This window comes from Choloepus didactylus, chromosome 10 (genome assembly GCF_015220235.1).
Source record: "Choloepus didactylus isolate mChoDid1 chromosome 10, mChoDid1.pri, whole genome shotgun sequence".
Lineage (NCBI taxonomy): Eukaryota > Metazoa > Chordata > Mammalia > Pilosa > Megalonychidae > Choloepus > Choloepus didactylus.
In genome coordinates this window covers 125,985,154-126,010,626 of record NC_051316.1, presented here as the reverse complement: position 1 = coordinate 126,010,626, position 25,473 = coordinate 125,985,154, and the positions used below count along the sequence as shown (strand labels likewise).

At 54.0% G+C, this 25,473-nt stretch overlaps 1 protein-coding gene across 2 annotated transcripts in view; it reads left to right on the top strand.

Annotated features, from left to right (window-relative positions):
• COL15A1 (collagen type XV alpha 1 chain) overlaps nt 1-25,473 on the top strand; it is a 113,853-nt gene that overhangs the window by 34,781 nt on the left and 53,599 nt on the right. For both annotated transcript variants that reach the window (XM_037797014.1, XM_037797013.1), the window contains exons 3-9: nt 7,165-7,712; nt 9,247-9,321; nt 11,247-11,327; nt 16,541-16,688; nt 19,465-19,577; nt 21,811-21,966; nt 23,290-23,451. In XM_037797014.1, coding sequence (XP_037652942.1) covers nt 7,165-7,712; nt 9,247-9,321; nt 11,247-11,327; nt 16,541-16,688; nt 19,465-19,577; nt 21,811-21,966; nt 23,290-23,451 — 1,283 coding nt within the window. The remainder of the gene's footprint in view (nt 1-7,164; nt 7,713-9,246; nt 9,322-11,246; nt 11,328-16,540; nt 16,689-19,464; nt 19,578-21,810; nt 21,967-23,289; nt 23,452-25,473) is intronic.

The following is a 25,473-nucleotide window of genomic DNA, read 5'->3' as shown; positions in this document are numbered from 1 at the left end:
GACAGTGTGGGGCTGTGTAAGTGGACTTCCACGTGGGAGCCCCTCAGCCCCGGCCCCGGCCCCAGTCCCTGAGCCCCCACCCGACCCTAGAACCAGGGGCACCTCCTGGAAAAGAAACCCCTGGATTCCAGGCCCTGGCCCAATTATTCGCTCCCCAACCCTGGAGCATCCCGGCAGGAAGGGGGGCTCTCTCCTGTTCTCAGCAGGAGAAGGGCGGGACCCAGGGGGAAAGCTTTCATAAAAACTCAAGAGTAGATAAGTGAAGAAAGCAGGCTTACCAGCAGGGTGTGTGCTTTTGTTTTTACTTTAAGATGTGGAAGGAAGGAAACAAATCTCAGCAGGGTGTTTACTTCTATATTTCTTTTCTTTCTCTCTTTTCCTTGCTTTTCTTTCCTCCCTCCCTCCCCCTCTCTCCCTTTCTTTCTTTTTCTTTTTCTTTCTTTCTTTCTTTCTTTCTTTCTTTCTTTCTTTCCTTCTTTCTCTCCTTCCTTCCTTCCTTCCTTCCCTCCCTCACTACTTCCTTCCTTCTCTCTTTGGGCTATATCTGAATGAAGGAAAGCAAGGAGACAGTGTCTTTAAAAACAGGTAAGTGTTCTTATTTTTCATGCTATGTTCGTGGTAAACAATTTAAAAAGTGGGAAAGGTATTCGATGGAAAGAAGTTCTCCCTCCTGACTTGTCAGCCACCCTCTCCCTGCCCTGGGCACAGCCTCTGCTCCCGTCTCCTGCGTCCCCTTCTAGAGATATCCTGACAGGCGTATCCCCGGCTCAGAGCCAGTCTGTTCTGCGTCTTGCTTTTAGTTTGGTTGTTTTCACTTGATCCGTCTTGTTGATTGTTTCACGTGAACACCTACGGAGTCACATCTTTTAAAGGCTGCATTGTATTTCACTGTATGGATAGTTCATAATTTACTATTTATTTAAACATTCCCCCAAAGGGAAATTTAGGTGAATTCTATGCTTCCACTATTTTAAACAGCTCTGCAGTGAATATTGTTGTATACACTTTACATTTCACATATGTAATTTTATCTTTTACGAAAGCCGTAATTCCTCGAAGTATAACTGCTGGATCGGAGAGGACACGTACATTTGTAATTTTGATAAATATTGTCAAGTTGCCTCTCACAGATGTTATGCCAGCTGACACTCCCATCAGCCGTGCATGATAGGGCTCGTTTCCCCAAACCCTTGTCAGCATGGTGCATGGTCCAAGCGTGCCATCTGATAGGAAAACGGTATCTCTTTGTGGTCTTAACTTGTATTTCTCTCATTATGAGTGAGGTGAGTATCTCCATATGCTTAAGAACCATTTTTATTTCCTTTACTATGGAAAGGATTTTCTTTTCTTTGCCCATTTTTCTTTTGGGTTGTTGATCTTCTGTGTATTTATTTGTAGGAGTGTGTACTATATTAGGGAAACAAATTTTTTTGCCTGTGATATATGTAGCAAATATTTTTTTCCCAGGTGTTCTAGTTTGCTAATGCTGCGGAATGCAAAACACCAGAGATGGACTGGCTTTTAGAAAAAGGGGGTTTATTTGGCTACACAGTTACAGTCTTAAGGCCATAAAGTGTCCAAGGTAACACATCAGTAATCGGGTACCCTCACTGGAGGATGGCCAATGGCGTCCGGAAAACCTCTGTTAGCTGGGAAGGCACGTGGCTGGCGTCTGCTCCAAAGTTCTGGCTTCAAAATGGCTTTCTCCCAGGACGTTCCTCTCTAGCAAGCTTGCTCCTCTTCAAAACATCACTCACAGCTGCACTTCTCTTTGAGTCAGCTCATTTATATGGCTCCACTGATCAAGGCCCACCCTGAATGGGTAGGGCCACGCCTCCATGGAAATATCCCATCAGTTATCCTCTACAGTTGGGTGGGGCACATCTCCATGCAAACAACCTAATCCAAACGTTCCAACTTAATCCCCACTATTATGTCTGCCCCACAAGATTGCATCAAAGAATATGGCTTTTTCTGGGGGACATAATACATTCAAACTGGCACACCAGGTTTTGGATTTTATTTGACATTGGGGAGATTTTTTTGCTATGCAGAACTTTTTTATTTTTCTGTAGTCAAATTTAGCTACATTTATCAAATGTATGCCTTCTGGGGTTTAAGTCGTACTTCAAATTAACGTCTGTCTTAAAGCAAGGTGGATTGAGAATCAGATGAGCCCGGGGCCAGCAAATCCTCTTAACCTTGGTTTTGTCTTTTGTAAAATGAGGGGGTTGAACCTCATTCATCCATTTCTCAGCACCTAATTCATTTCTTAGCACTTCACTCATTCATTTCTCAGCAACTCATTTGTTCATTTCTTAGCACTTCATTCATTTATTTCTCAGCACTGGGCTGGGCCCTGGGAACAAAAGATGAGCTGTGTGGTCCTTGTCTGCAGTGGGAGAGAGGCAAGTGACCAGACAGTGCAGAGTGCTGGGAGCCATGATGGGGACCCCATCCTAGCCATGGGGAGGGGGGTGCAGGAGGTGAAACACAGGATTGCAGGGGAGGTGAGGCCCCGGCTGAGTCTTCAATGAACAGGAGTTACTTGGACAAAATGTGTGTGTCTTGGGTTGGGTGGGTGATGGAGGGGAGTGCGTTCCTGCCAAGGTGTGGGGAGCTGCATTGACTTGGGGCACTTGGGAGCTGTGTCGAGGCCTGCCGGGGAGCAGGGGGCCTCGATCCAGGGGGCCGCAGCCTGGCCCAGAGCCCGAGGGGCCGGCCAGCCATAGCAGCCTTCAAAGCGGCCACCACCGGGGCCAGATGTGCTGTTTCGCTGAGGAGGGGGTCATAATTTTTCCTGACGATGTTGCAAAATATTTGACACCAAATCAGTTATAAAGAATAATACAATACATATTTCCTTTTGATTAGCACCTGGTTAAGAAAGAAATGTTATTGCTGCAGTTGCAAAGCCCCGTGACCCTTTCCAAAATTACATCCCTCTGCCGCCCCTAAATCTGGGCAGGAACACATGTCTGTGGGCATTTAAATAGTGCGGCCGCTTCAGAGAACAATTTAGCCACATTCTGTGGCACTGAAGATGCACATACCCACACCGTCCAATAACTCCACCCCCAGGTGTGTTGCCTAGAGAAACCTGCACAGGTAAGCACCGAGAGGCTGATAAGCAAGCCCAGAGCTGTGGCGTTTGCAAAAATGCCGGAAACCTCCCTTTCCGTCAACAGAAGAATGAATAAATGCATCGTGGGGGTATTTACACCATGGAGTGCTGTTGTGAAAGTAAATGACCCGGAGCCACGTGTACTGCAAGGCTGCAGCTCAGAATTACTGTGAGGGCAAAAAACAACCAAGCAGGTGCCAGAAGAAGGCATGCAGCTTGCCAGCGTTTACATGAGGCTTAAAAGCACACACCGGGATCCAACACTTTGCCAGGACAGGTGCTTATGTGTTAAACATGTAAAGAAATGCGTGGGGATGATAAACATGAAATTCCCGGGAGTGGTTACCTCTGGGGCCCGGAGAGAGCGGCTGAGAGCATCAGCTGAACTGCAGTTTTGTTCTTTCAGTAGAGTGGCAGGCACGTGCTCCTTCCTTATAATCAGTCTTTATACTTTGTGTATGCCCTAAATACTTTTCTATGGGGTCATTTTTATTGGGGTATTAGATTCATAACGTAACATTTGTCATTTTAGCCATTTGAAAGTATGCATTTCAATGGCATTAATTACTCTTGCAATGTTGAACTGTCAATGCCACCTTCCATTACTAAAACTTTCATCACCCCAAACAGCAGCTCTATAGCTATTAAGCAACAGCTTCCCCTTCCCCCTCCCCGCCCCAGTGCCTGGCAACCTCTGATCTACTTTCCGTCTCTGTGAATTTGCTTATTCTGGATATTTCGTGTAAGTGGAATCATCCGACATTTGTCTCTCTGTGTCTGGCTCGTTTCACCCAGCACAGTGATTTCAAGGTTCATCCATGTCGTAGCGGGCCGCAGAGCTTCACGCCTTTGGATGGCTGAGCAGCACTGCATTGTAGAGACCTCCTGGTAATTTTACACACCCGTGATCCTCCGGGAACTCCCCAGGCCATCCGTGGGCAGCTGGAGTTCCTGCAGCCCTGGGCTCCCCTCCACCCTCCTTGCTGCTGATGGGTCCCTGAGACAGCAGGGCTGGGTCTGAGCCCACCCAGTGTCCCCAGCAGAGCCCCCATCTGCAAGAAGCTGCAGCAGTGAATCAACCAATAGCAGCCGCCACGTGCTAGCCATGGAGCAGCGGCCAGTGGATTCACCTGCCTGTGCCTCAGTCCTTCATCTGTCAAATGGGATGACGGCAGTTAGTCCCCAGGGCTGCTGCGGGGACTGGGTGAGGTCACGTGTGAACAGCACTCGGTCATTATTATTTTGTGCAGGAGCTCGGGGGCACGGAGGCAGGGGTCACGGGGTCAGGGGTCGTGGGGGCACCCTGGCACATGCCCCCCCACTCTCCAGCTGCCCCTCCCTTGTCAGCACAGTGGAGCCCTTTGGGACTGTTCAGTGGATATAATAAAGATAAAGAACAGGGAGTGTTTAATTGCATTGCTGCTGTTATTCCCCGGGGTTTACATGGATGGCCTCATTTAACCTTCTCTATACCCCGTATCATAGAGGAAGGTACTCCACTTAGAGCAGGTGACTGCCGCGAGGTCACCTGGATGGTCAGCTGTGCCCCATAAGAAGAGGCAGTTGTGTCAACTGGGAAGCTGGCTTCTTTCATCACCTGGGGCCTTGGACCCACCTGAGAGGGGTGTCTCTGGAGAACAACCCGCCAAGTCCCCTGTGGCAATTTTCCAGGGCTTGCTGCTGTGATAAGGTGGCACAGACCGGCTGGTTCAAACCACAGGAACTTATTCTCTCCCGGTTCTGAAATCGAGGTGGTGGCAGGGCCACTGCCTCTGAGTCTGTGGGGTTCCGGTGCCGGCTGGCTGGCGGCCCATCCCTCGCTCCCTCCTCTCCCTCACCCCCACCCCTCTGTCTCTGCGTCAGATTCCCGTGTCTCCTAATAAAGACACCAGTCCTAAGGGAGTAGGACTGCCCGAATCCAGTCTGGCTCCATCTCAACAAATCACATCTTCACGGATCCTTTTACAAATGGGTTCATATCCCTGGAACCGGGGGTTAGACTTGAACGTGGTCTTTTGGGGACACGATTCAACCCATATCCTCCCCTGAGGTCACTCGGGCTCTCGCGGCCTCTGACCTTTGGCTCTTGCCCAGACAGCCACCGGGTGAGTCTGCCCTGCCCTCTGGCCTCCACCGTCGGCTCCTTCCAGGCTCCTCCTCTGGCTGAGCCCTCAGGACCCGGTGTCACCTCTGAGGCCAAACGGCCTTGCTTATCCATTGTCCCATCCATCCTCCTAGGGACCTGCCTTCCCATCTCTCGGGTGGCATCCGGGACATCTCGGGTGCCTGGGGACGGGGGCACGTCACTGCAGCCAGCCCACAGCCTTCTCCCCGGAGACAGTGCTTGTGCAAACCAGGGGTCTGGGGTCTTTTCCAGGCCTCATAGCGGGGCCCCGTGGCTTCTCCCCCAGAGCTGTGCTGTGAGGAAATCCTGGGGTCCGAGGCTCTGGGTCAGAGCCCTGGACCCAACTTAATTTGGGCAAATTTCTTAACTTCTCTAAGCCTCAGTTTTCTCAGAAGCAAAATGGGGATGACACTATCTAACCTCATAGGTCCTCATGAGGGTTAAATGAGCTATTTGTGTGTAACTGGCTTAGAACAGCCTAGTACCAGTGAGAAACCAGGGAACCTCGATGGCGATGGTGATGATGATGATGATGATGCAAGCTTCAGTTGTCCTGAGGTCTGGGAACACTGCATTTGTCCCTGCTTTTTTCCCACACTCTGAGGCACGTAAACAGTCAACCTCATTTGAAACAAAACCAAACAAATAAATACCTCCTGTCCCTGTTTGCTAATGCTGCCATTATGCAAAATACCAGAAATGGATTGGCTTTTATATATGCGGGGTTATTTGGTTACAAAATTACAGTCCTAAGACTATACAAATGTCCAAACAAAGGCATCAATAACAGGGCACCTTCACTGCAGAATGGCCAGTGGCATCCGGAACACCTCTCTGTCACCTGGGAAGGCGTGTGGCTTGTTGTATTCCTCTGCTCCCCAGGCTGTGTTTCAAAATGGCGTTCTCCAAAATGTTGTTCTTGGTGTGTTTTGTCCTTTCTTAGCTTCTCCCCTCTCTTAGCTTCTCCAGAGCAAACTCTGGGCTAGCAACTCCAAAGCATCAGCAAGTCTGCTTTCAACAGCTGGCTCCAAAATTCTCTCAGCTGCAGCTCGTTCTTGGTTCTTTCTCCCAGGACGTTTCTCACTAAGTGCCTGGGAGTCCTGTCTTAGCATATCCTGGGGCAAACTCTGGGCTTTATCACTTAGCTTAATACCTCCAAACATCTTTCTGTCTTGCATCACCAAGTGTCTCCAAGTATCAGTATCAGCAAGTGTCTGAGCCTGTGTGGCTCTTTTTAAAGGACTCCAGTAAACTAATCAAGACCCACCCTGAATGGGCTGGGCCACACCTCCATGGAAATAATTCAATCAGAGTTATCACCTACAGCTGGGTGAGTTGCATCTCCATGGAAACACTCACTCAATAGGTTCCAACCTAATCAACACTAATACGTCTGCCCCCACAAGATTGCTTTAAAGAGCATGGCTTTTTCTGGGAGACATAATATATCCAAACTAGCAGCCACCCCCACCCCCCAGTTTTATAGAGAGAAGTGGGTGAGTGGGGGCTCCAAGTTGATTGAGGAACATTATATATTTGAGGATAGGAAATGTTTTCCAAACTGAAAGTCATAACCCATTCATGGCTAATGAAATCAATGTAGTAGATCATTACCAGCATTTTTTAAAATATAAAATAGACAAGAAAAGAACAATTAAATAGAAAAGAAAACTTCAGCATGCCTGGTGAATATCGAAAGTGGGGACTCTTCCCTGAAGCATTTGTTTCAGTGTTGCGGATAGATACTAACTGTGCATATTGGGTGGCTGTGTAAATGCATTTCTTACGTGGGTCATCATCAAAAATGTTGGAAAGAACGGATTTAGAGATTTCGGTGGGATTTTTAATTTCTTGCTCTTTCCCGGTCGTAGTAGAATGTACATGTGACACTTGTCCCCCCTCTCCCTCCCCACAGATCCGGCTTCCCAGGGCCCCCTGGACCTCACGGAGCTCATCGGCGTCCCCCTGCCCTCCTCCGTGTCCTTCGTCACGGGCTATGGTGGCTTTCCAGCCTACAGCTTTGGGCCTGGCGCCAACATCGGCCGCCCAGCCCGGACCCTCCTCCCTGCCGCCTTCTTCCGGGACTTCGCGGTCAGCGTCACGGTCAAGCCCAGTAGCCCCCGAGGCGGCACCCTCTTTGCCATCACCGACGCCTTCCAGAAGGTCATCTACCTGGGGCTGCGGCTCTCAGGAGAGGAGGAGGGCCGTCAGCGCATCATCCTCTACTACACGGAGCCCGGCTCCCTCGTGTCCCACGAGGCCGCCGTCTTCTCGGTGCCTGTGATGACCCACAGGTGGAACCGCTTTGCAGTGACCATCCAGGGCGGTGAGGTTGCCCTCCTCGTGGACTGCGAGGAGCACAGCCGCGTCCTCTTCCAGCGGTCCTCCCGGGCCCTGGCTTTCGAGCCCAGCGCCGGAATCTTCGTGGGCAATGCCGGAGCCACGGGGCTGGAGAGATTCACCGTGAGTGTGGACGCCCCGCTCGTGGTGGACCTGGGCACAGACCCCCTGCACGATAGACCCAAGCAACTCCTATCGCTGTCATTATTCTACCTCTGGCCTCAGAGAGGCCCTGTGGGATAGGGGGAGAATGCCAAGCCCGCAGCCCCAAACCTAGATTCCTGGCCTGTGTTCCTAACTTGCTGGCCAGGATGGCTTTAGACAGCACCTCGATTCTCTGAGTCTTTCTTGCTTGTAATGTGGGATAAGAGAACCTACTACTTCACAGGCTCATTGAGTCAAGTGAGATAACCTATGGGAAAGCGCTTTGTATAGTTTAAAGCATTATAAAAAGAATCTGGTGTATTATCTCCTTGTCACAGCCTGAGGGGGCTTTACCAGTCAAAAGACCAAAGAAAATGCCCAGCATCTGCTGAAACATGAACTTTATTTGGGGCTTACTCACAGGGAGGCAGAATATAAACGGCTTTTCTCTTGCCAGGCAGGTGCTGCTTTTGCAGGGAAAATCGGATGCACGCTTCAGAGCACAGCAAGCCCTTTTATAAGAGTTTTAGACAAAGACATTCCTAAGGGTAGGGGGAGCATAGATGCAGGAACAGGTCACTCTGACCTGGGGTTTGGTGCAGGAAGGACTAGAACAACACTTGAACAATTACATTTTGCTCTTTTTGTGAGACTAAGAGCCTCTCACTTCCTGCCTGCTTTCCATAAAGTTACATTTGAAGGTCAATTTACCCTTTTTTTTCCTTACTGGTTGCAAAGACAATAGGTTAAACATTTAGCTGCCTTGGTCACACAGACTGCTGTGCACCAAAGATCTGCAGGCCTGTTTTGCTCAGGCCATGGCTTGCCACACTCCTTCAACGATTTTATCTTTGGATTCAAATGGAATTATGCTTAAGTCATTTCTGCAAAAATAGAGTAAGTTAGAATGCATGAGAGAGAGGTAGCCTCTCTCCTGTTGGATAAAGTGTCCTGCAAAATATCAGAAAACTGATTTTACCATCTCAGTCTCCTAGGGCTGCCAGAACGAGGTGCCGCCAACGTGGTGGCTTAAAACAACATCATTCTATTGTCCCACGGTTCTCGGGGTTAGAAGTCCAAAATCGAGATGCTGCCCAGGCTGGGGTCCCTCGGAACCCCGTGTGGTAGCCTCCTGCCCGGCCTCTCCCAGCTTCGGTGGTTGCAGCTGTCCTTGGCGCTCCTTGGCTCCAGTCCCTACTTTGGCCTTTACATGGACTGCTCCCCTACTGTCTGTCTGTCTGTGTGTCCACGTGTCTCTCTTCTTGTAAGGACACCTGTGTTATCAGATCAGGATCCACCCAGCAGGGGACCCAGAGACAGGAGGAGGTGGCAGAGTCAGTCCCCACTTTGGACTTGGTGCTCTCTAAAGGCCTCTCCAGTTAATGGGGTTGGCATGATGTTGGCCCACGGGGATCCTTCCATTTGTCCTTCTCTGTCAAAGCACACATCCTCCCGGGTGGCCTGGCTGCAGAGGGTGCCCACGGCGTCTTCTGACCTTTCTGCTTTCCTGCAGGGTGCCCTGCAGCAGCTCACCGTGCACCCCGACCCCAGGGCTCCCGAGGAGCAGTGCGAAGCGGAGGAGGCCTCGGTGAGTTTGCCGCCCCCTCCCCGGCCTCTCCCTCGCCCCCCAGTGGGCCCTGCAGCCCCGGTTCCTGGCTTTCAGGGGGGCACCCAGCAGTCTTCACCCCCTGCTCATGGAGTCACAGAAGCTTTCCCCTTGGCAAGCGTGTCCACAAGTCCTGTTCTGGGCTTTGGGGCTTTAGGCTGCTTTTGTCAGGGCTTCACCCCTCCCCTGGGCAGGGGGTGGGGGTGGGGGGCTGTGCTTTTTATAAGCCTTAGCTTCTTGGGTGGCTGTGGCTGCCGAGGGCCTGGTTTCTGGCCTTCCTGCCAAGAAAGGGAGCCAGATTCCAAAATCAAAGTTAAAATGCCCAGACATCATTCTGGGTGTAAATTCCTATAAAAACTCGCCTAAATTTAGCTTTTATGCTTGGCAAGTGAATCAGTTCCTAAGCTGGGGTGGATGGTGGGCAGGAAGAAAGGATGGCACCTTCCTTCCTCCATCCTCCCTCCTTCTCCTCCCTCCCTCCGCTCCTTCCTCCCTCCTCCCTCCCTCCCTTCCCTCCTCCCTTCACTCCTCCCTCCCTCCCTTCCCTCCTCCCTTCACTCCTCCCTCTCTCCCTCCCTCCACTCCTCCCTTCACTCCTCCCTCCGCTCCTCCCACCCTCCCTCCACTCCTCCCTTCACTCCTCCCTCTGCTCCTCCCTCCCTCCCTCCACTCCTCCTTTCGCTCCTCCCTTCCCTCCTCCCTCCCTCCCCTCCTCCCTCCACTCCTCCCTTCACTCCTCCCTCTCTCCCTCCCTCCACTCCTCCCTTCACTCCTCCCTCCGCTCCTCCCTCACTCCCTCCACTCCTCCCTTCACTCCTCCCTTCCCTCCTCCCTCCCTCCCTTCCCTCCTCCCTCCACTCCTCCCTTCACTCCTCCCTCCCTCCCTTCCCTCCTCCCTTCACTCCTCCCTCCCTCCACTCCTCCCTTCACTCCTCCCTCTCTCCTTCCATCCCTCCCTCCCGTCCTCCCTCCCTCCCCTCCTCCCTCCCTCCCTTCTATTCAGGCCGCATCCTTTCCAAGCACCTGCTCAGGTGACACCCTGGACAGGCGCTGGAGCCAAGGACAGAGTGGGTGCTGACCCCATCCTTGAGCTGCACCCACTCGCACACACACTCCCGAGTCCAGTGACATAGTCCAGGCGCTCGGGACACAGGGCAGTTCTCAACCCACACTCGACGGGTGGGGGGATTGGAGGCAGGAGAGGAAAGGGCAGGAGCCAGGCCAGCCCGGGGGACAGCTGGCACGTGCCCAGGGATCATGTTCCCGGAGCTTCAGTTCTTTTCTGGGTGGGGTCAACCCCAAACAAAGCAGAAGGCGGCTCCATTAATCTGTTAAAAATGCTGCAGACTGGGCCGCAGCGCCCCTCGGGGTGGAATTGGACTCCATGAGAACGTCGGTGCTCCCGGGAGCCTGGGCTTCCCGGAGGAGGAAAACCTTCCGAGTTCACAGTCGCAACTCGGCAACGGGGCGCAGGTTGGAAACGTGGACACGGCCAGGAGCCCGGTGGTGACGGGTCTGTAGCCGGGTGAAGAGACACTCAGGACGCGAGGACCAGCGGAAGACCCAGGGACCCCGGACGGGGATGGGGACGGAAGGGAACCGGAGAAAATGAAAGTAGACGTGTAGAGGGAGTGCAAATCGATTGCATTTTCATTCTTTTGTTTGAGCAATAAAATGCAGAAGGAAAAGTATAGCCAAGCATCGCCGTGGGCGACACACTCTCCCCCCAGCCCCTCTCCCTCCCTCCCCCCTCCCCACCCCATCGCTCTGTCTCTCTGTCTCTGTCCCCCATGGTCTCTCTCTCTCTCATTCTCCTTCTCTTCCTCTCCCTCTGCCCCACCCCCAACACACACCTGCTCATGCAAACTGCCCCTCTGCGCTGTGTGTGCTCTGATCTGTCCCCCCAGGCATCGGGAGAGGCCAGTGGGCTGCCGGATGCAGACGGGGTGGCCGAGATCCTGGAGGCCGTCACCTACACCCAGGCCCCGGTGAGTGCGGGTGCCGCACCATGTGGGCTTGCCCAGCCTTAGGGGGTGGGGGTCCCAGAGCCAAGACCCGACGCCTCTGTTCTCAGATCCGTGGCTGTGGCTGTCGGCTACTGGGGTGCCCAGGAAGGTGTTGGCCAGTGGGCATTTCACGAAAACCCCAGGTGACCTGGACCGCCACTTACTCAGTGCCACCCTGGTCCACTCACACGTTGCACGGTCGCTCCCCTGCTCTGTGGCCTGGGGGGACCCACTCAGCCTCTCTGAGCCTCAGGTCCTTGTTCCTTAAAACGGAGATCAGAGTCCTGTGAGATGAGGTGGGGTCAGCTGAGGCAGCGTGGGGACGGGTCTCAGCTACTGCCTGACCTCGACAGTGGCTGTGGTTATATCTGCTAGGGGCTCGGGCTGTGAGTAAAGCCGGGGCCCCCACTCTTGCCACTTGCAATGTCCTCCCCAGAGTCAGGGGAAAGGCATCCTTCTGCCATGGCCAGGCCTCCTCCCGTGGCTGGGCCTCCTCTCCTCCTGGGGACATGCCCTGGGGCCACAGCGAGGAAATGGTTTGGGAAGCACTGAGTCAGCCCATGGGGACACCACGGCCCGTTGTGAGTGAAAGAAGCAGCATCTGCGTCTCTGAGAACAGAAAAGCCTCAGGGAGGCACTGTCACTGGCCTGGCTCACTCCATAAACACATCTATGATCGAAAAAAACAAGGAACTAGAAACAAGGCAGAGGCTATAAATTATAGACCTCCGACTGCGGGGTTGTGGGTGGGGCAGCAAAGGGAATAGTCAGAGCTGAAGGGACCTGAAGGCCGCATCTTTCCAACGGCCCTTTGTACAGATGGGCAAACTGAGGCGCAGGGAGGGGAACACACGTCCCAGAGCGCCTGGGCAGAGCTGGGGCTGGAGCGTGGCCTCTGAGCCCCACCCAGGGGTGCAGCTTTGACCCCGTGCCGCTGGCCCGGGCGGTGCTGCGGATCCATCCTGGGGCCTCGTCAACCTGGGCAGCTGGGAGGGGCGATGTCAAGGCCGGGGAGGGCAGCTGCCTCGGGGTGTTGTCACAGTCCATGGGCCCCTGGCTGCCCATCAGCGTGTCTGGGCCCCAGGGCAGTAGGGCACAGAGCGGGGGGTCCCTTGGGCCTTCTGGCCTGATCTGTCTCAGTTCCCAGCCCAGGAAGGACACGGACTCGGGCATGATGGATGCCAGTGACCCAGGGTGGCCCCGAGAGGAGGGCAGGAGGGGGTGGGGGTGGAGAGTGTGACACGATCATGGGGCCGGGGGTGGGTCAGTGCTTCTGTGTAGATCACTTCACTTGCCCCTTGCAGCCGCCCAGCAGGAGGCAGAACCAGCTTTTGTGCAGGTGGAGATGGGAGCTCCCAGGGCAGGCTGGCTTGCCCAAGGCCACTGGGTCCCGCAGGCAGGTGTGGGCGCTCGCTTCTGCCAAGACGGGGTGCCAAATTACCCCCCAAAGTGTCCAAAAAAGTGGGGAAGGTGCTGTTGGCTATTTGATGGATTTGGTGGCCTCTGGGGCACCCCAAACACTTTCTTTCTCAGACTCACCGCCCCTCCCCACCTTGGTGATTTTAGAACTGGGGCAGGTTGGCGGCCCGCCAAGTGCGAGACCCAGCTCTGCCACCTGACGGCTGTTGACTTTGAGCAGGGACCCTCTCGGAGTCTTGGTATCCTCCTCTGAAAAATGGACCCTCATGGGTCCCTGCTTCCCACACTAGAGTGAAAGTGAGATGAACCCACACTTCTGGGGCACGGTCAGCTCCTGGCCAGCTCTCCAGGAGCGCCTTGTGGTTCTCATGGCCCCACAGGCCTGTGTGAGCGTGAAGGGGGTGCTGCATTAGGGGGCCCAGCCCAGGGCGGGCCCGGCGAGGGGGCCCTGTCCCTCTTAGGGCCTCCTGCCCCATTTGCCTCCCAGGTGGCTGGGAGAAGCTGCCCCAGGCCGAGGTCCAGGAGCTGCAGGTCCTGAAGTGGACTTGTCTGGGTGATGACAATCGGACTCCCTGCCCGTGCTCTGGCCTTCTCTTTGCAGAGCCCTCTGCTTCCTTTAGGCTCCTGTGCAGGGGGTGTTTTCCACCCAGGCTGGGGCAGGGCACGGAGGACTGAAGAGCCTTGTCCGGGCCTGCCCAGCCTGGGTCCAGGGCTCTGTCACCACCCCAGTGGGGGCACCCCCTTTCAAACCCTCCTGGAGGGCTCCGTGGTTCCCTTCAGCAGCCACCCCTCAAAGACAGGGAATTGCCCTCGTTGTCTCAGACTTTCCCCTCCCCTCTCTGTCTGCTTCTCTCTTGGAATGACGGGCAGAACACGAAGCTGGCGAGGGGATCTCCGGGGGTGAGGTGAGGTGTCCTGCCTCAGACACACAGCTCCTAGCTTTCACAGGCCTGCCAGCCTCTGAGACAGACACAAGCCGTCACCGGTGAACCAAATCACCACTGTCTGTGCAGTTGGGGACTTAAAATTCAGCCCCGCTTTCGGGCGGGGGTCTCTGCTACCCCATTCTCACCCCGTGCTCTGCCAGCCTCAGGCGACACACCTCGCCATTTCTGCAAAGTTCTCTTAGGCTGAGCTGGAATGAACATACTTGGCGTTCTCAGCCCTGTGCCTCAGAATCATCTGTGGGGGCAGGGGCAGGGGACTCTTTCCAAAGATTCCTGCTTGAGCTGCACATTTGGAGTCTCAGGCTCAGGAGATCTAGAGTGGGAGCCAAGAGTATATTTACAGAAGGCTCTGCAGGGGATTCTAACCCAAACACAACCAAATGTTCACAGACTCCATCCCTGCTTCTGGTTCTGCTGTTCTCTTTGCTTGGAGGGCCCCTTCCTGGCCCCCTTTCTGCCTGGCAAACTCCTAACTATCCTCCAGAGCCCCATCCACATTCTCCCCGAGGACCCTCACTCATGCTCTCACCGACAGTTGTGTCCGGGTGGTTCCTTGTCTCCACCACCGTCTGGTGATCTGAGGGTAAACCCACCGTCTTATTTATTCAGTTCTGTATCCCCAGGGCTCAGCCAAGGACCTAGTAGGCCCTCAGGAAATCTGTGCTGAATGAGTAAATCCGACTCATGTGTGTGTAGACTCAGCAAATCGCTGCACTTTTAACTAAAAAAGAAAAAAATTCTGAAGACTCAACATCCCTGTTTCATCACAGACAAGCCTGGGTCCCCATCCACACTGACCCCTGAAAGCTAGGAGCTGTGTGTTGGAGGCACGACACCTCACCTCACCCCTGGGGATCCCCTCGCCAGCATCGTGTTCTGCCCTTGAACAGAGGGGTGAGGGTGGGGGTTGTGGCCGCCTTGGGAGCTGCGTAAAGAACTTTCTGGCTGACGGGTGGGAGCCAGTGATTTCACATAAACCCAGCCTGGGCCACCTCGAGTGGCAGAGCTCAGCCTGGTGTTTCCTCATCCTCCCGGGTTTCCCACTCTGTCGTCCATCTGTCCGACCTGCCTTGTCCCAAAGCCCAAGGGCCTTACACAGCGACTTCCTTCCAGCCTCCCCCAGCCTCCCGCCAGGCTGGAGATGGGCTTTCTTGGGTGACCCCTCGCAGGTCCTTCCGTGCCCTGCCTGGTGTCGGGTCCAGCTGGGAGAAATGGGGAGGCCTCCCTGGTCTCCTGGGAGACAGTCTGCTCTCTGCAGGGCTCTTGACTGCAACCTCCTGATCTCTCGGCTTAACCTTCGTTCCCTTAATCCGTGCTTTTGTAGAATCTCCAGGGAGAACTCTCCAGAGCTCTCACCTGGGTGCACCACTCCCTGGTGGCTGCCAGTTGCCCTCCCAGGGACCAGCCCCTCTCTCTCCCTGCCTCTCTGGGCTCTGCCCCCCATGTCCCGCTTGAACCCTCCACTCTTGCCGAGCTCAGACTGTCCAGCCCTGATGATGCCATGTCCTTCCCCATCCCAGCCCAGTTCTCTGAAACGAGGCTCGTTCTTCAAGGCCCAACTCCTGGAAGCCTGTCCAGCCTCCACCCTGGGGATTTTACAGACTCTAAACAATACATTTACTCTTATTATGCAAATATCCCCTATTGATTAATAAAATTTTTGCAAGTGCAGATGAGGAAAGAAAAATCACCTTGAACACCAACACCTGAAGAAAATCACTCTCAGGGTATTGCTGTTCCTAGAATTTAGCAATCCGGCGATACTGACAATTGACAGCTAACATTGATGAGGCTCCAATTGTGAGCCAGACAGTGCACTGAGCTCCTCTGTGCATTTTCCACATTATTGTCCCCATTTTACAGAGGAGGAAGTTGAGGCTCAGTGGGGCTACATGACTTGCCCAAGATAACCTAGCTGGTAAGTGGAGAGCTGGGATTTGACCCAAGTCTTATTGTAAGAACTGAACCCTTAAACCCTAACTTATGTGGCCCCTAAGATTCCTCCTTGTCCTGAGGGTGCAGAGGCTGTTTGAACCCGACATTCTGACAGTTAAGGAAATAGCCTCTGTTATTAGTCAGGATAGGCAGGTTTTGCTGCAGTAACAAACGAACCCTGAAATCTTAGCATCTTAATAAAATCAAGGTGTGATTCTCGCTCAGGCTGGCCCAGCGCTGGTTGGCAGGATCCTTCCGTTCACCCCTTGGCCCCTCAAGCTCAGAAAGCAACAAGATGATTTGAACACTGACAAGCCCTGGGTCTGCTGAGCCTCTACTGGGATCCCAGGTCTGGGGTGATGTGACTTCTGTGGTTCCACATCACAATTTCTCTCTGCACCTCCTTGTTACTCTGTGTTTCCTGCTGTTTGGGTTGGTTTGTTTTTTTTCTTCCCTCTCTAATGGGTCAGGTTGGTTAAGCCATTGACTGGCTTTGGAAAAGCTTCCTTGGAAGGAGGCCATCCCCATGCTTCACTTGCGCAGGTGTCCATGACTATTGGGGTTGGACCGAGTGCAGCCTGGTTCATTCATTTGTTCATCCATCCGTTCCCTCATCTGATGGGTCTTTCTTGAGCACCTCCCCTGTGCTGGCCTGGGATGTGGGTGTCACAGTCCCTGGGCTCAAAGAGCCACCGACAAGTCTGGCAGCGTCTCACTGTAAATGGAGCTGCATTTCATTGATTCCCTCCGGCGTGCCCTCTTCCAGGTCTGGGCTTTCTCTGGGTTTCATCGGCCCTTTCCAGTTATGTTATTTTCTTCATCGATATTCACAGCCATTTCTTTCCCTGCTTCACTGCCAAGTAAATCCTTTTGGGTCTCATTTCCTCCCTTCAGCCTAGAGAAGCAGAAGTCAAACCCATAAGCACACCTCCGTCTTCATCCCCTCCTTCTGAGGACATGGAGCTCTCCGGTGAGCCTGTATCTGAGGGGACCCCAGAAGCCATCAACGTGAGTGTCATCCCGCACAGCAGCCCCGAGCAAGGCAAGTCCCCGATGCACCGCCAAGCGCAGTGGCCTTTTCTGGCCATCCAGCCTAGGCCCCATGTAACCTTCTCAGCCCCTTGAGGAAGGAATTAGAATTGTCTTCATTTTAGAGACAGGGCAAGGAAATTGAGCCAAAGAGAAGTTAAGTCACCGACCCACAGCTGTATGTGTGTAAAGGGCAGAGTTGGTGATGGATCTCGGATGGCTGAGCTTTTTACCCCCAGACCCCAGGCCTGGGGTTTATCAGCAGAGTTGTAATAATTGCTGCTGTTATTGAAGACCTGCTGTGTGCCAGTCAACAGTACCAGCCACTCTTTCACAGATGGTAGAACCAATGCTGGGAAAGGCTAAGGGGGCACCCACACAGCCAGCGAGTGAGCCGACTCCAGAACCCCAGGATCCGATGTGGGCTCCAGGCAGCAGCTCCATCGCTGCCCGAAGCCCGAGATGAGGCTGCACTTCCTGCCTGTCATCCGAGGGGCGGCCATTTCAGACCGAAATTACAGCCTGTGCCAGAGCACCGAGATTTAGGTACAAGGTCACTCCAGGTGCACTGTTCCAAATCTCACACACACACACACACACACACACACACACACACACCCAAACCACCCACACTGGGGCCTGGGGCCTGGAGGGGCAGATTAGACTTCACTCTTTGTGCAGCCAGAAATGGGTGATGCCAAAGAATATTGAATGGTCTGGGGAAATGATCTTGGTGTATCCCACCCAAAGGGCAGATTTCAAAACTGTGTGTGTTTATATGTTTATTTGTCTCTATGTGTGTATAGCTGTAGAGAGCAATGTGTGTTTGTATATATATTAGAATAATATCCCCAAAACATGATGACCGTTACCACTGGGTGATAGGATTAAAGGTGGTTTTAATTTTTCTTTTGCGCTTCTGTATTTTACAAGTCTCCTATAGTACTTTATAGTAACATTATTTTTATTTCTGCCATTATTAAGTGAATGTTATTTTAAAACTAACCTTGGGTATACGGGACTGAATAGGAAAAAGTGCACAATGATTTAATAAATTCATAATAAGAGCAAAGAGCCAGGGTTTTGCTGCGGAAAGGCTGTGGGTGAGAGTCCCAGAGTCTGGAGGGAACTTCTCCCTGCTCAGACACCAATCTGCAGGCCGGCCTGGGCCAAGTTACTTAACATTTCCAAGTTTTAGATTCCTGCACCGTTCTCTGAGTGATACCAACCCTTGCTTCTGGTGGAGGAGAGGACTGTGCGCAGCCGGGACATGCAGTGGTTTATGGATTGCAAACGCTTTTCTCACGAGTGGAATTAGGACCTAATTAGGCTGTCTGGGAGGCGCAGGGAGCTGGAGAGGCTGCGGGGCAAGCAAGGACCTTTCCTAGGCCCAGGGCTGGGTGCAGACGCAGTAAGATCCGAATGGAGACTGGTCCGGGATGCAGGCACAGCTCCGGTTCCGAGGATCAGCCAGACTGGTTTTCTGGCAGAAAAAAGGCCAAAGGGAAGCCCCTGAACATTCCTTTTCTCCTTTTGGGTAGACAGCGGTAGGCGAGGGGAAAGGGGCCTGCACTCCCTGGCCAGGAAGAGCCCCCTAATATTTTTATCCCAAGCCTCCTGGATTATCTGGTTCCCGGCCCCAGGACGGCGGGGTCTCCCTCCTCCAGGAGTGGGGTCTCCCGGCCCCGGTCCCGCCGGCCGCGGGCGCAGCACCACCTGGTGGTCAGAGCAGGGAGGACGCGCGGCGGGACCCAGGGGCTGACGGCCGGGGGCGCGGGGTCCCGGGAGAGCTCGGCGCCCGCCCCCCGACGCTGTCCTCGACTGGGGACCTGCGAGGGCACCGCGCGAGTGGCCGAGTCCCGGCAGTCGGCACGGGCCTGGCGCCAGGGCCCCTCCAGCCACAGTCACCCCTGTGTTGATGCGCCCTTGCGGCGACGGCGGGGGTGGGTCCCCGGGCCGACCCTGCCCCGCGGCGGCGAGGGTCTCGGAGGGTCCCTTGGGTGGGCTCCACCGGGCAGTGCCAGGATTTAAGGGGGCGCGCGCGCGGGGCTGCCTCGCGGGGGCGCAGCCCAGAGGGACAGGCGTTCCCGTTAGTGTACCCGCGTTTCCTTCGCCCTCGGGCTCCCCCAGGTTTTTAAATTGCAATAAGAATATGTGCAGGTGGTGACGGTTCCATCAGTACACGGTTGTGTGAACCCGAAAATGATAGTTTCCTCTTCTCCCTCCCCTCTTGGGCTCTGGAATAAAATGCATAAAACATCTATATAAATATATAAAAATCTATATTTGTACTTATATTATTTAGATTTATACCATTTAACTCATGTGTGTGTATACATTTAATGACGATAAATCATGTATACTCACTTTTTTCTCTTTTACAAATGTAGACCCACACTGGCAATAACAGTTAACTGACATTTATCGACTGCTCCCCGGGGGCTGTCCTTGATACTTTTTTTGCAATAATTTATTTAATCCTTGTAACATGATTCTCATAACAACCTCATGAGGTAGGAATTATCATTTTCTTCTTTTCTTAGGGGAGGGATTTGGGAGCAGGTTCGACACTTGCTGCAGATGTGAGCCCGGCAGTCAGTGCCAGAGCCCCTGGGCAGAACCAACGCGCAGTGCCACCTTTCCGGGGGTGTTTTTCTGCAACTTGCCCCCCCCCCCAAAATCCTGTATTATGGACCCTCTTTCCCAATCATGAGATAAAGGATACCTTGTTCTTCTTCAAGACTGTAAAATGCAGTTACTCATGGCCGAATGCCTGCTTCTCCCTGCAGGCTCTGGCGAGATGCTGAATGACACGCTGGAGGGGGCCCCTTCTGTGGATGGAGACCCCATAACAGACCCTGGCTCTGGGGATGGGGCCTTCGTTGATGTCACTGAAGAGAAGGTGAGTGGGTGGAGATTTCATTTGTTTTTTTCACTCTTGATGGTGACTTTTATTGGCCACTCCAGAGAATCACAAGAGTTTTAGCTGAAAGGCAACAAGGCACCTTCCTCCTCGTGGTGCAGAGGGGACGGGGGAGTCCCCAGGCCCCAGAGGCTCTCCAGGGACACAGCACGACGGGGAGGAGACGCAGCTCAGCCTGCCCGGGGCCCTTCTCCCCTCCCGGGGTACCCGCCACCCCCTGCTCACCTGCGAAGGTGCAGGGGCTGCAGCCCCTCCAGCTCTTTGAGCCCCTGTGCGATACACTCAGGTGAGCACAGGTGTGTCTGGTCTAGTGTTTGGCTTTTACACCTGCAAAGCCAGTCTTTGAAATGTTGGGTGCAGTGGGGTGCACAATTAAAGCAAGTGCAGTCTACTCACCATGACCCCTGCTGATACCCCACAGTGTCAGCTCATCCCTCCCCCCATCCCAGGATGACAATTCAGGCAGTTCTGGCTCTCCCAGTTCCTCTCGGGTGTGGTCTCTTTTCACAGGTGTTTCAAAAGTCTATCCAGGATAATATAAAAAAATTAACAAAATACCAGTACACCTTCTTCCCTGCCATACTCAGGCCAGTGGCAGCCCAGGAACCACCTGCAGAGAGGGGGTTTCCTCTCTAATTTCTTGACTTTTGTCTTCCCCTGTGACCCAACTCCCTGAACAGCTGTTTCTAACATCTGCTGGGTCTGGCCCACCTGGGGAGGGCATTGGGAAAAGCTCACAATTTTACGTGACTGGTTAAATGGTGATTCCTTGTGTGTGGAAGATGCCTGACTCCTGGAACGTTCTCCCAAGGGTGCTTTGGGGATTTCTCAGAGGTCCTCCTGCCGGAAACCTGGGGCTGCAGTTCCACTGTAGGGCTTTTAAGTTCTACCTGGATTTCCCCCACCTGCTGGTCCGCCTCACCCTCTGGGGCAGGGTCCATTTCAGGATGACTTTAGCTGGCTGCCTTTGAAAGGTCGTGACTTGTCCATATCCAGGAAAACAGCTGCAAGACAAACCCACCCTCCTCCTCTAGGTGTCCCCCTGCTTTTGCCTTTTGTCTTTCCCCGGAAAGTCTGACACCAGTCCTCATGTCCCCCAAATTCCAGAGAATACATAAAAAGCTCATGCAATGGTTCGTAGCAGGGAGAGGTGAGGGGAGAGGCCACGTGACCCTAAAAATTCTGTCCAGAGGATTTTTTCCTCTGCAGCCACTCAACCCCCAAATGAATTCTTTTCCTTTTCTTCTACAGCCTGGAGGTGGGTGAGGGGCTAATGCTGGGAGAGCTGGTTTCCTTGTCACTTAGCATGTCCTCAAACATGACCAGCTCCTTCTTGTAGGATGTGGGATTCTTTCATGCCTTAGGGGTTGTGCTTGTCTGTTGGGGCTTTAGCTAAAGTTGAGTCGGAGAGCGTTTCGTTTTAACATCCTGTGACTTTATCTTTTCTCTACTGTTTTTCTGGGGCAATAATTCTTCCAGGATTTACTATGCTACATTAAAAAAAGGGTGGTGCCTTCTGTGGTCAAATAAGTTTGGCAAATGCTGTATAAGCCTTTCTCTTGTTAAAGGCTCTGAGAAATGCTGCAGTGAGGAAATCTGTCTCACTTTGATCAGCCTAGTAGTTTTAGTATCCAAAGGAACTACTTTTTCCAAAATAAAACGAACAAAACAAACAAAAGCACTCTGGGAGACTAAGAAAACATACTCGGTTTGGTGAAACCAGCAGCCAAAGACTCTTTCCTTTTCCCCAATTGCTGTATTACCTTCAGAAAGTTTGCTTGTGCATTTCCCAAAGGAAACTGAGTCAGAGAAAAAGAGGAAGCAGTGGTGTGCTGCTAAGACCTTTGGCTTGTTCTTGTGGCTTCCGATGGGCACTTCAAGGAGGTCACAGGGAGGTGGACATGTCTAGATAGAAGCATCTAGAACTGGAACAGGCTGACTCAAGAGGTAGTGATCTCCCCGTCACTGGAGTGTGCAAACAACTCCAGTTTGGAATCAAATGACAGATATAGGTGCCTGGGAGGTGTCACCTCTCCCTGGGATTCTGGAATACTGTGACTTGTGAGGTGAAGTCAAAGATGCAGGATTGCTTTGAGGGAAGGGGCTACAGGGTACACGTTGCTGGAGGGGCCTGTGTCTGTCTGTGCAGCCGCAGGCATGTTGACCAGGGCCGTGGGTCATGATGTGGTCCCTCTGATGTCTTTGCTTCCAGGGTCCACCCAGTGAAGAAGCTGTAGCAGCAACAGCAGCAGCAGGGGAAACCGAGGCACCTGTCAGCACTGCTGGGGAGGCAGAGGCCAGCAGCATGCTCCCCGGGAGTCTGGCCCTCACTATGCCCACGGAGAACCCCGAGGAAGAGGTCACCCCCGTAAGTAGCAACGAGGGTGTTCCATGTAAGTAGCATGAAGGGGGGTGGGGTGCAGGGGGTCTCCCATGCGGGAGCAGGCACCATTCTGCCCCATCTGTCTGCAAAATGCAGAGGAGAGCCTTCATGGCGGGGATCTGGGAGCCCCCCGAGCAGGCCCTGAGCTCGGAGGTGGGGGCGTTTGTTGGCTCGGTCGGTGGGTGTCATGGAGCTTCGGGTGTGGCAGGCACCGGGCCTGGGGCAACAGGAGGTGAACAGGTAAACAAAATAGAGGGGAGCAGCCCTGAGGTGCCACGGGAAGCTCGGGAAGCTCAGAACAGGGTACAGAATCCAGAGCGGGGTTTGAGGACACCTTCCTGAGAAAAGGATGTCAAGGGTGAGAGAAGGAGGGAAGACGTAGCCCAGCACGGGGAGCAAGATGTGTCCCAGGAGGGCACCCGGCAGGTGCAGCAGGACTGGAACCTGGGACTGGAACATACCAGAACCTCAAGAAGCTCGGTTTGCCTGTGGCTTTGCTCATGAGCAGGGCAGGGCCCGAGGGTTGAGAACTTGGAGGGCCCTGGCAGCCGCGGCAAGGAGCCCAAGAGTATTGGGCAGTTGGGGGGCCCCTGACGGGTGTCGAGCATCAAGTGGCAGAGCTGGAGTAGAATTTTTAGGAAGCTCACCCCAATTACCAAGAGGAGCAAGGCTTGGGGGTGGGGGACAGGTGATGGGTCAGAGGCTGTGTCCAGGTGAGGGCTGGAGCCAGCTCGCCTGAGGGAGCTCCCGACACTGGCAGGAGCCACCCCGAGTTCCAGCGTGTTCCCTGTGTCTGTAGTCTCGACTGTGGAGACCTTGGGGAGAGCAGCTTTAGGGATGTGGGAGGGTGAAACCAGATTGCACTGAGCAAGGGAGAGAGCAAGACAAGGACATGGTCAGTAAGGACAGACAGACCACCCTTTCTACGGGAAGCTGTGACCCGAGGACCTGGGCTTTTGTCCCAGCACAGAGGCACAAGCACTCAGGCAGATCTGCCTCGCAGGAGTAGTGAGCAGAAGTTGGGGAGGGGGTGCTGCTGGTGAGCTCCGTGTGCCTCAAGGTTGGCAGGTAGGAGTGGGACGGGCCACTGGGTGGGATGCCAGATGGGGCTCCCATCTTGGGTGGTGATGGGAAATTCAGGTTTCTGTGCTGACCCAGCCATCGGGCAGCTGTGTCAGGTGAGGTGACGATGTGCTTATGCTTTGAAGGTGACGGAGCACGGGATGCATTCTGCAGCCTCCAGCTTCAGGCACACTAAATCCAGGGCCTGTCCCAGCGGTGTGGTTCCTCTGATGTCTTTCTTTTCAGGGGTCTGGTGATGATGAAGGTTTGGGAGCAACCACAGCCGCGGTGGCAGGGGAAGCCGAGGCGGCCGTCAGCACTGCTGGGGAAGAGGAGGCCAGCGGTGAGCCCACCGAAGGACTGGCCCCCTCCATGTTCACCGAGGGCCCCGGGGAAGAGGCCACTCTGGTAAGGAGTGGAAAGTGCTGGAAGGTGGAGGTCGTGGCTGGGGGCAGCCCCTGGCCTTTTCTGAGGACAGGTCTTCATTCTGTCCAGCCAGGCCAGAGGCCTCCTGCTTGCACCTCTGACCAAACACTCCCTCAAGGCTAGGGTTTGCCAAGCCCCAGGAGCTGAGTGGCTGGGTGGGCCGACAGCCCTGGCAGGCCCCGAGGGGAGCTGGGTGAGTCAGAGAAGTGGGAGTGAGTCCCAGGGGCCAGAGGTCCTGGTGGGAGTGGGTGCGTAAAAGGTGATGGGTGGCCATAGTCTGTGCACCTGCTTGGTTTCTCCAGAGAAACAGAACCAGCAGGAGACACATGTGTCCAATATGTATAAAGGGTTTTATTTTAAGGAATTGGCTCTTGCGATTGTGGGGGCTGGTGAATCCAGAATCTGGAAACTTGGCAGAGATGACTTTGCAGTCTGAGCGTGAAATCCGTAGGGCAGGCTGGAAATGCAGGATTCAATGCTGCAGTCTGGAGGGAATTTCTCCTTCTCTGGGAAGCCTCAGTTTTCCTCTTAAGGCTGTCAACTGATTGGCCAGTGAGGCCCACCCACGTTATCGAGCATCTTCTCCTGCACCAAAAGTCTCCTGGCTGCAAGTGCAGCTCCCATCTAGAAGATTCTGCCACAGCAGTGTCCTGGCCAGTGTTTGACCAAACAACGGGCACCACTGCTCAGCCGGGTCGCCATCTAGAATGATCCATCACAATCTGTGTCTGGGCCTGAGCACCAGGCTGTTGGGGGGCAGTGAGGGTCAGGAAGTGCGCCGGGGTCCCCAGCAGGTGTCCGAGGGCAGCTAGCTCTGCCTGCAGTTCTCAGACACCGTGCCCAGGTCCTGAAGGCTGGGCATGAGCATCGCAGGGCACTTGGCAGTCTGGCCCCATCACGAGTGCCCTTAAAGTTCTCCCACCCCCACCACTGCAAGACTAAACGTGTTTCCACTCCTCCCGTGGTCCCCATCTAGCAAGTGGGACCATCGTCCCCCAGCTGCCTAATCCAGAATTTTCTTCCCTCTTCCCTCCTTCCCACATCCCATCAAGCATCGAGCCTGGTTGGCTTTTCTACCCACACACTGAACCTGTCCTCTAGGTCCTTCCCTGTTTCCAGCACCTGGGCTGAGCCCCTCGCTGCCAGCTGGGCCCCCTCCCTCCCCTTCCCGAGTCCTCTCCGATGGTGTCAGCCCCCTGCTTGGCAGCTTCTCGTTGCTCTTTCCCCCGACCCAGCTGCCCCCTCTGGCCGGCTTCGCTGACCCCAGTCGGGCCACTCCAGCTGCACTGACCTTCTTGCAGTTTCTTTAACAAACCTCTTTCCTTCTTGCCTCAGAACCTTCCCAAACCCTCTTATATCATCATAATTGGAAAATGAGTTGTGCCTGGCTCTCCGCTGGACTGTAAGCTCCAGGAGGACAGGGCATAGCGGTGTCTTCATCCCTGGCACCTGGCAGGCCCTCGACAAACATTTGCTGAGGCAATGAGCGTAGGGGGTCTCCAGGCCCTCACGGACCCCCTACCCTGGCCTTCGACGTATTCCCCACACCACTCCCACCCTGGCTCGTGCCACCCAGGCCGCCTTCTGCCTCTGGTGTAACATCCACCCAGGGAGACTTCCCGGCAGGGAGGGTGTGCGCCGGCTCTCACAGCACCAGGCTGCCGGGCAGTTGTAAGGGTACTTCAGAGAACAAAGTGGCTGCCACAGTTCTTGGTTGTCTTCTTTCCCCTCTTCTCCTTCAACTTCCTGGTTTTCTTCATCTTTGTCTTTGTTGTCATCTTTTTTCTGGCCTTGCTGTTTTCCCTTCCTTGTCCCCTGTGCTGATATCTGTCTCCTCTCCCCCTTCTCTTCCTCCTCTCCCTTCCCCTCCCTCCTCCTTATCTCTCTCCTTCCCCTTCTTCCTCCCTTACCTTCTCCCTTCCCCTTCTCTGTCTTTCACTCCTCCTCTTTTTTCTTCTTTAAAGACCCATCATTTGTCACATGCGGGAAACCCAGGATCAGGTC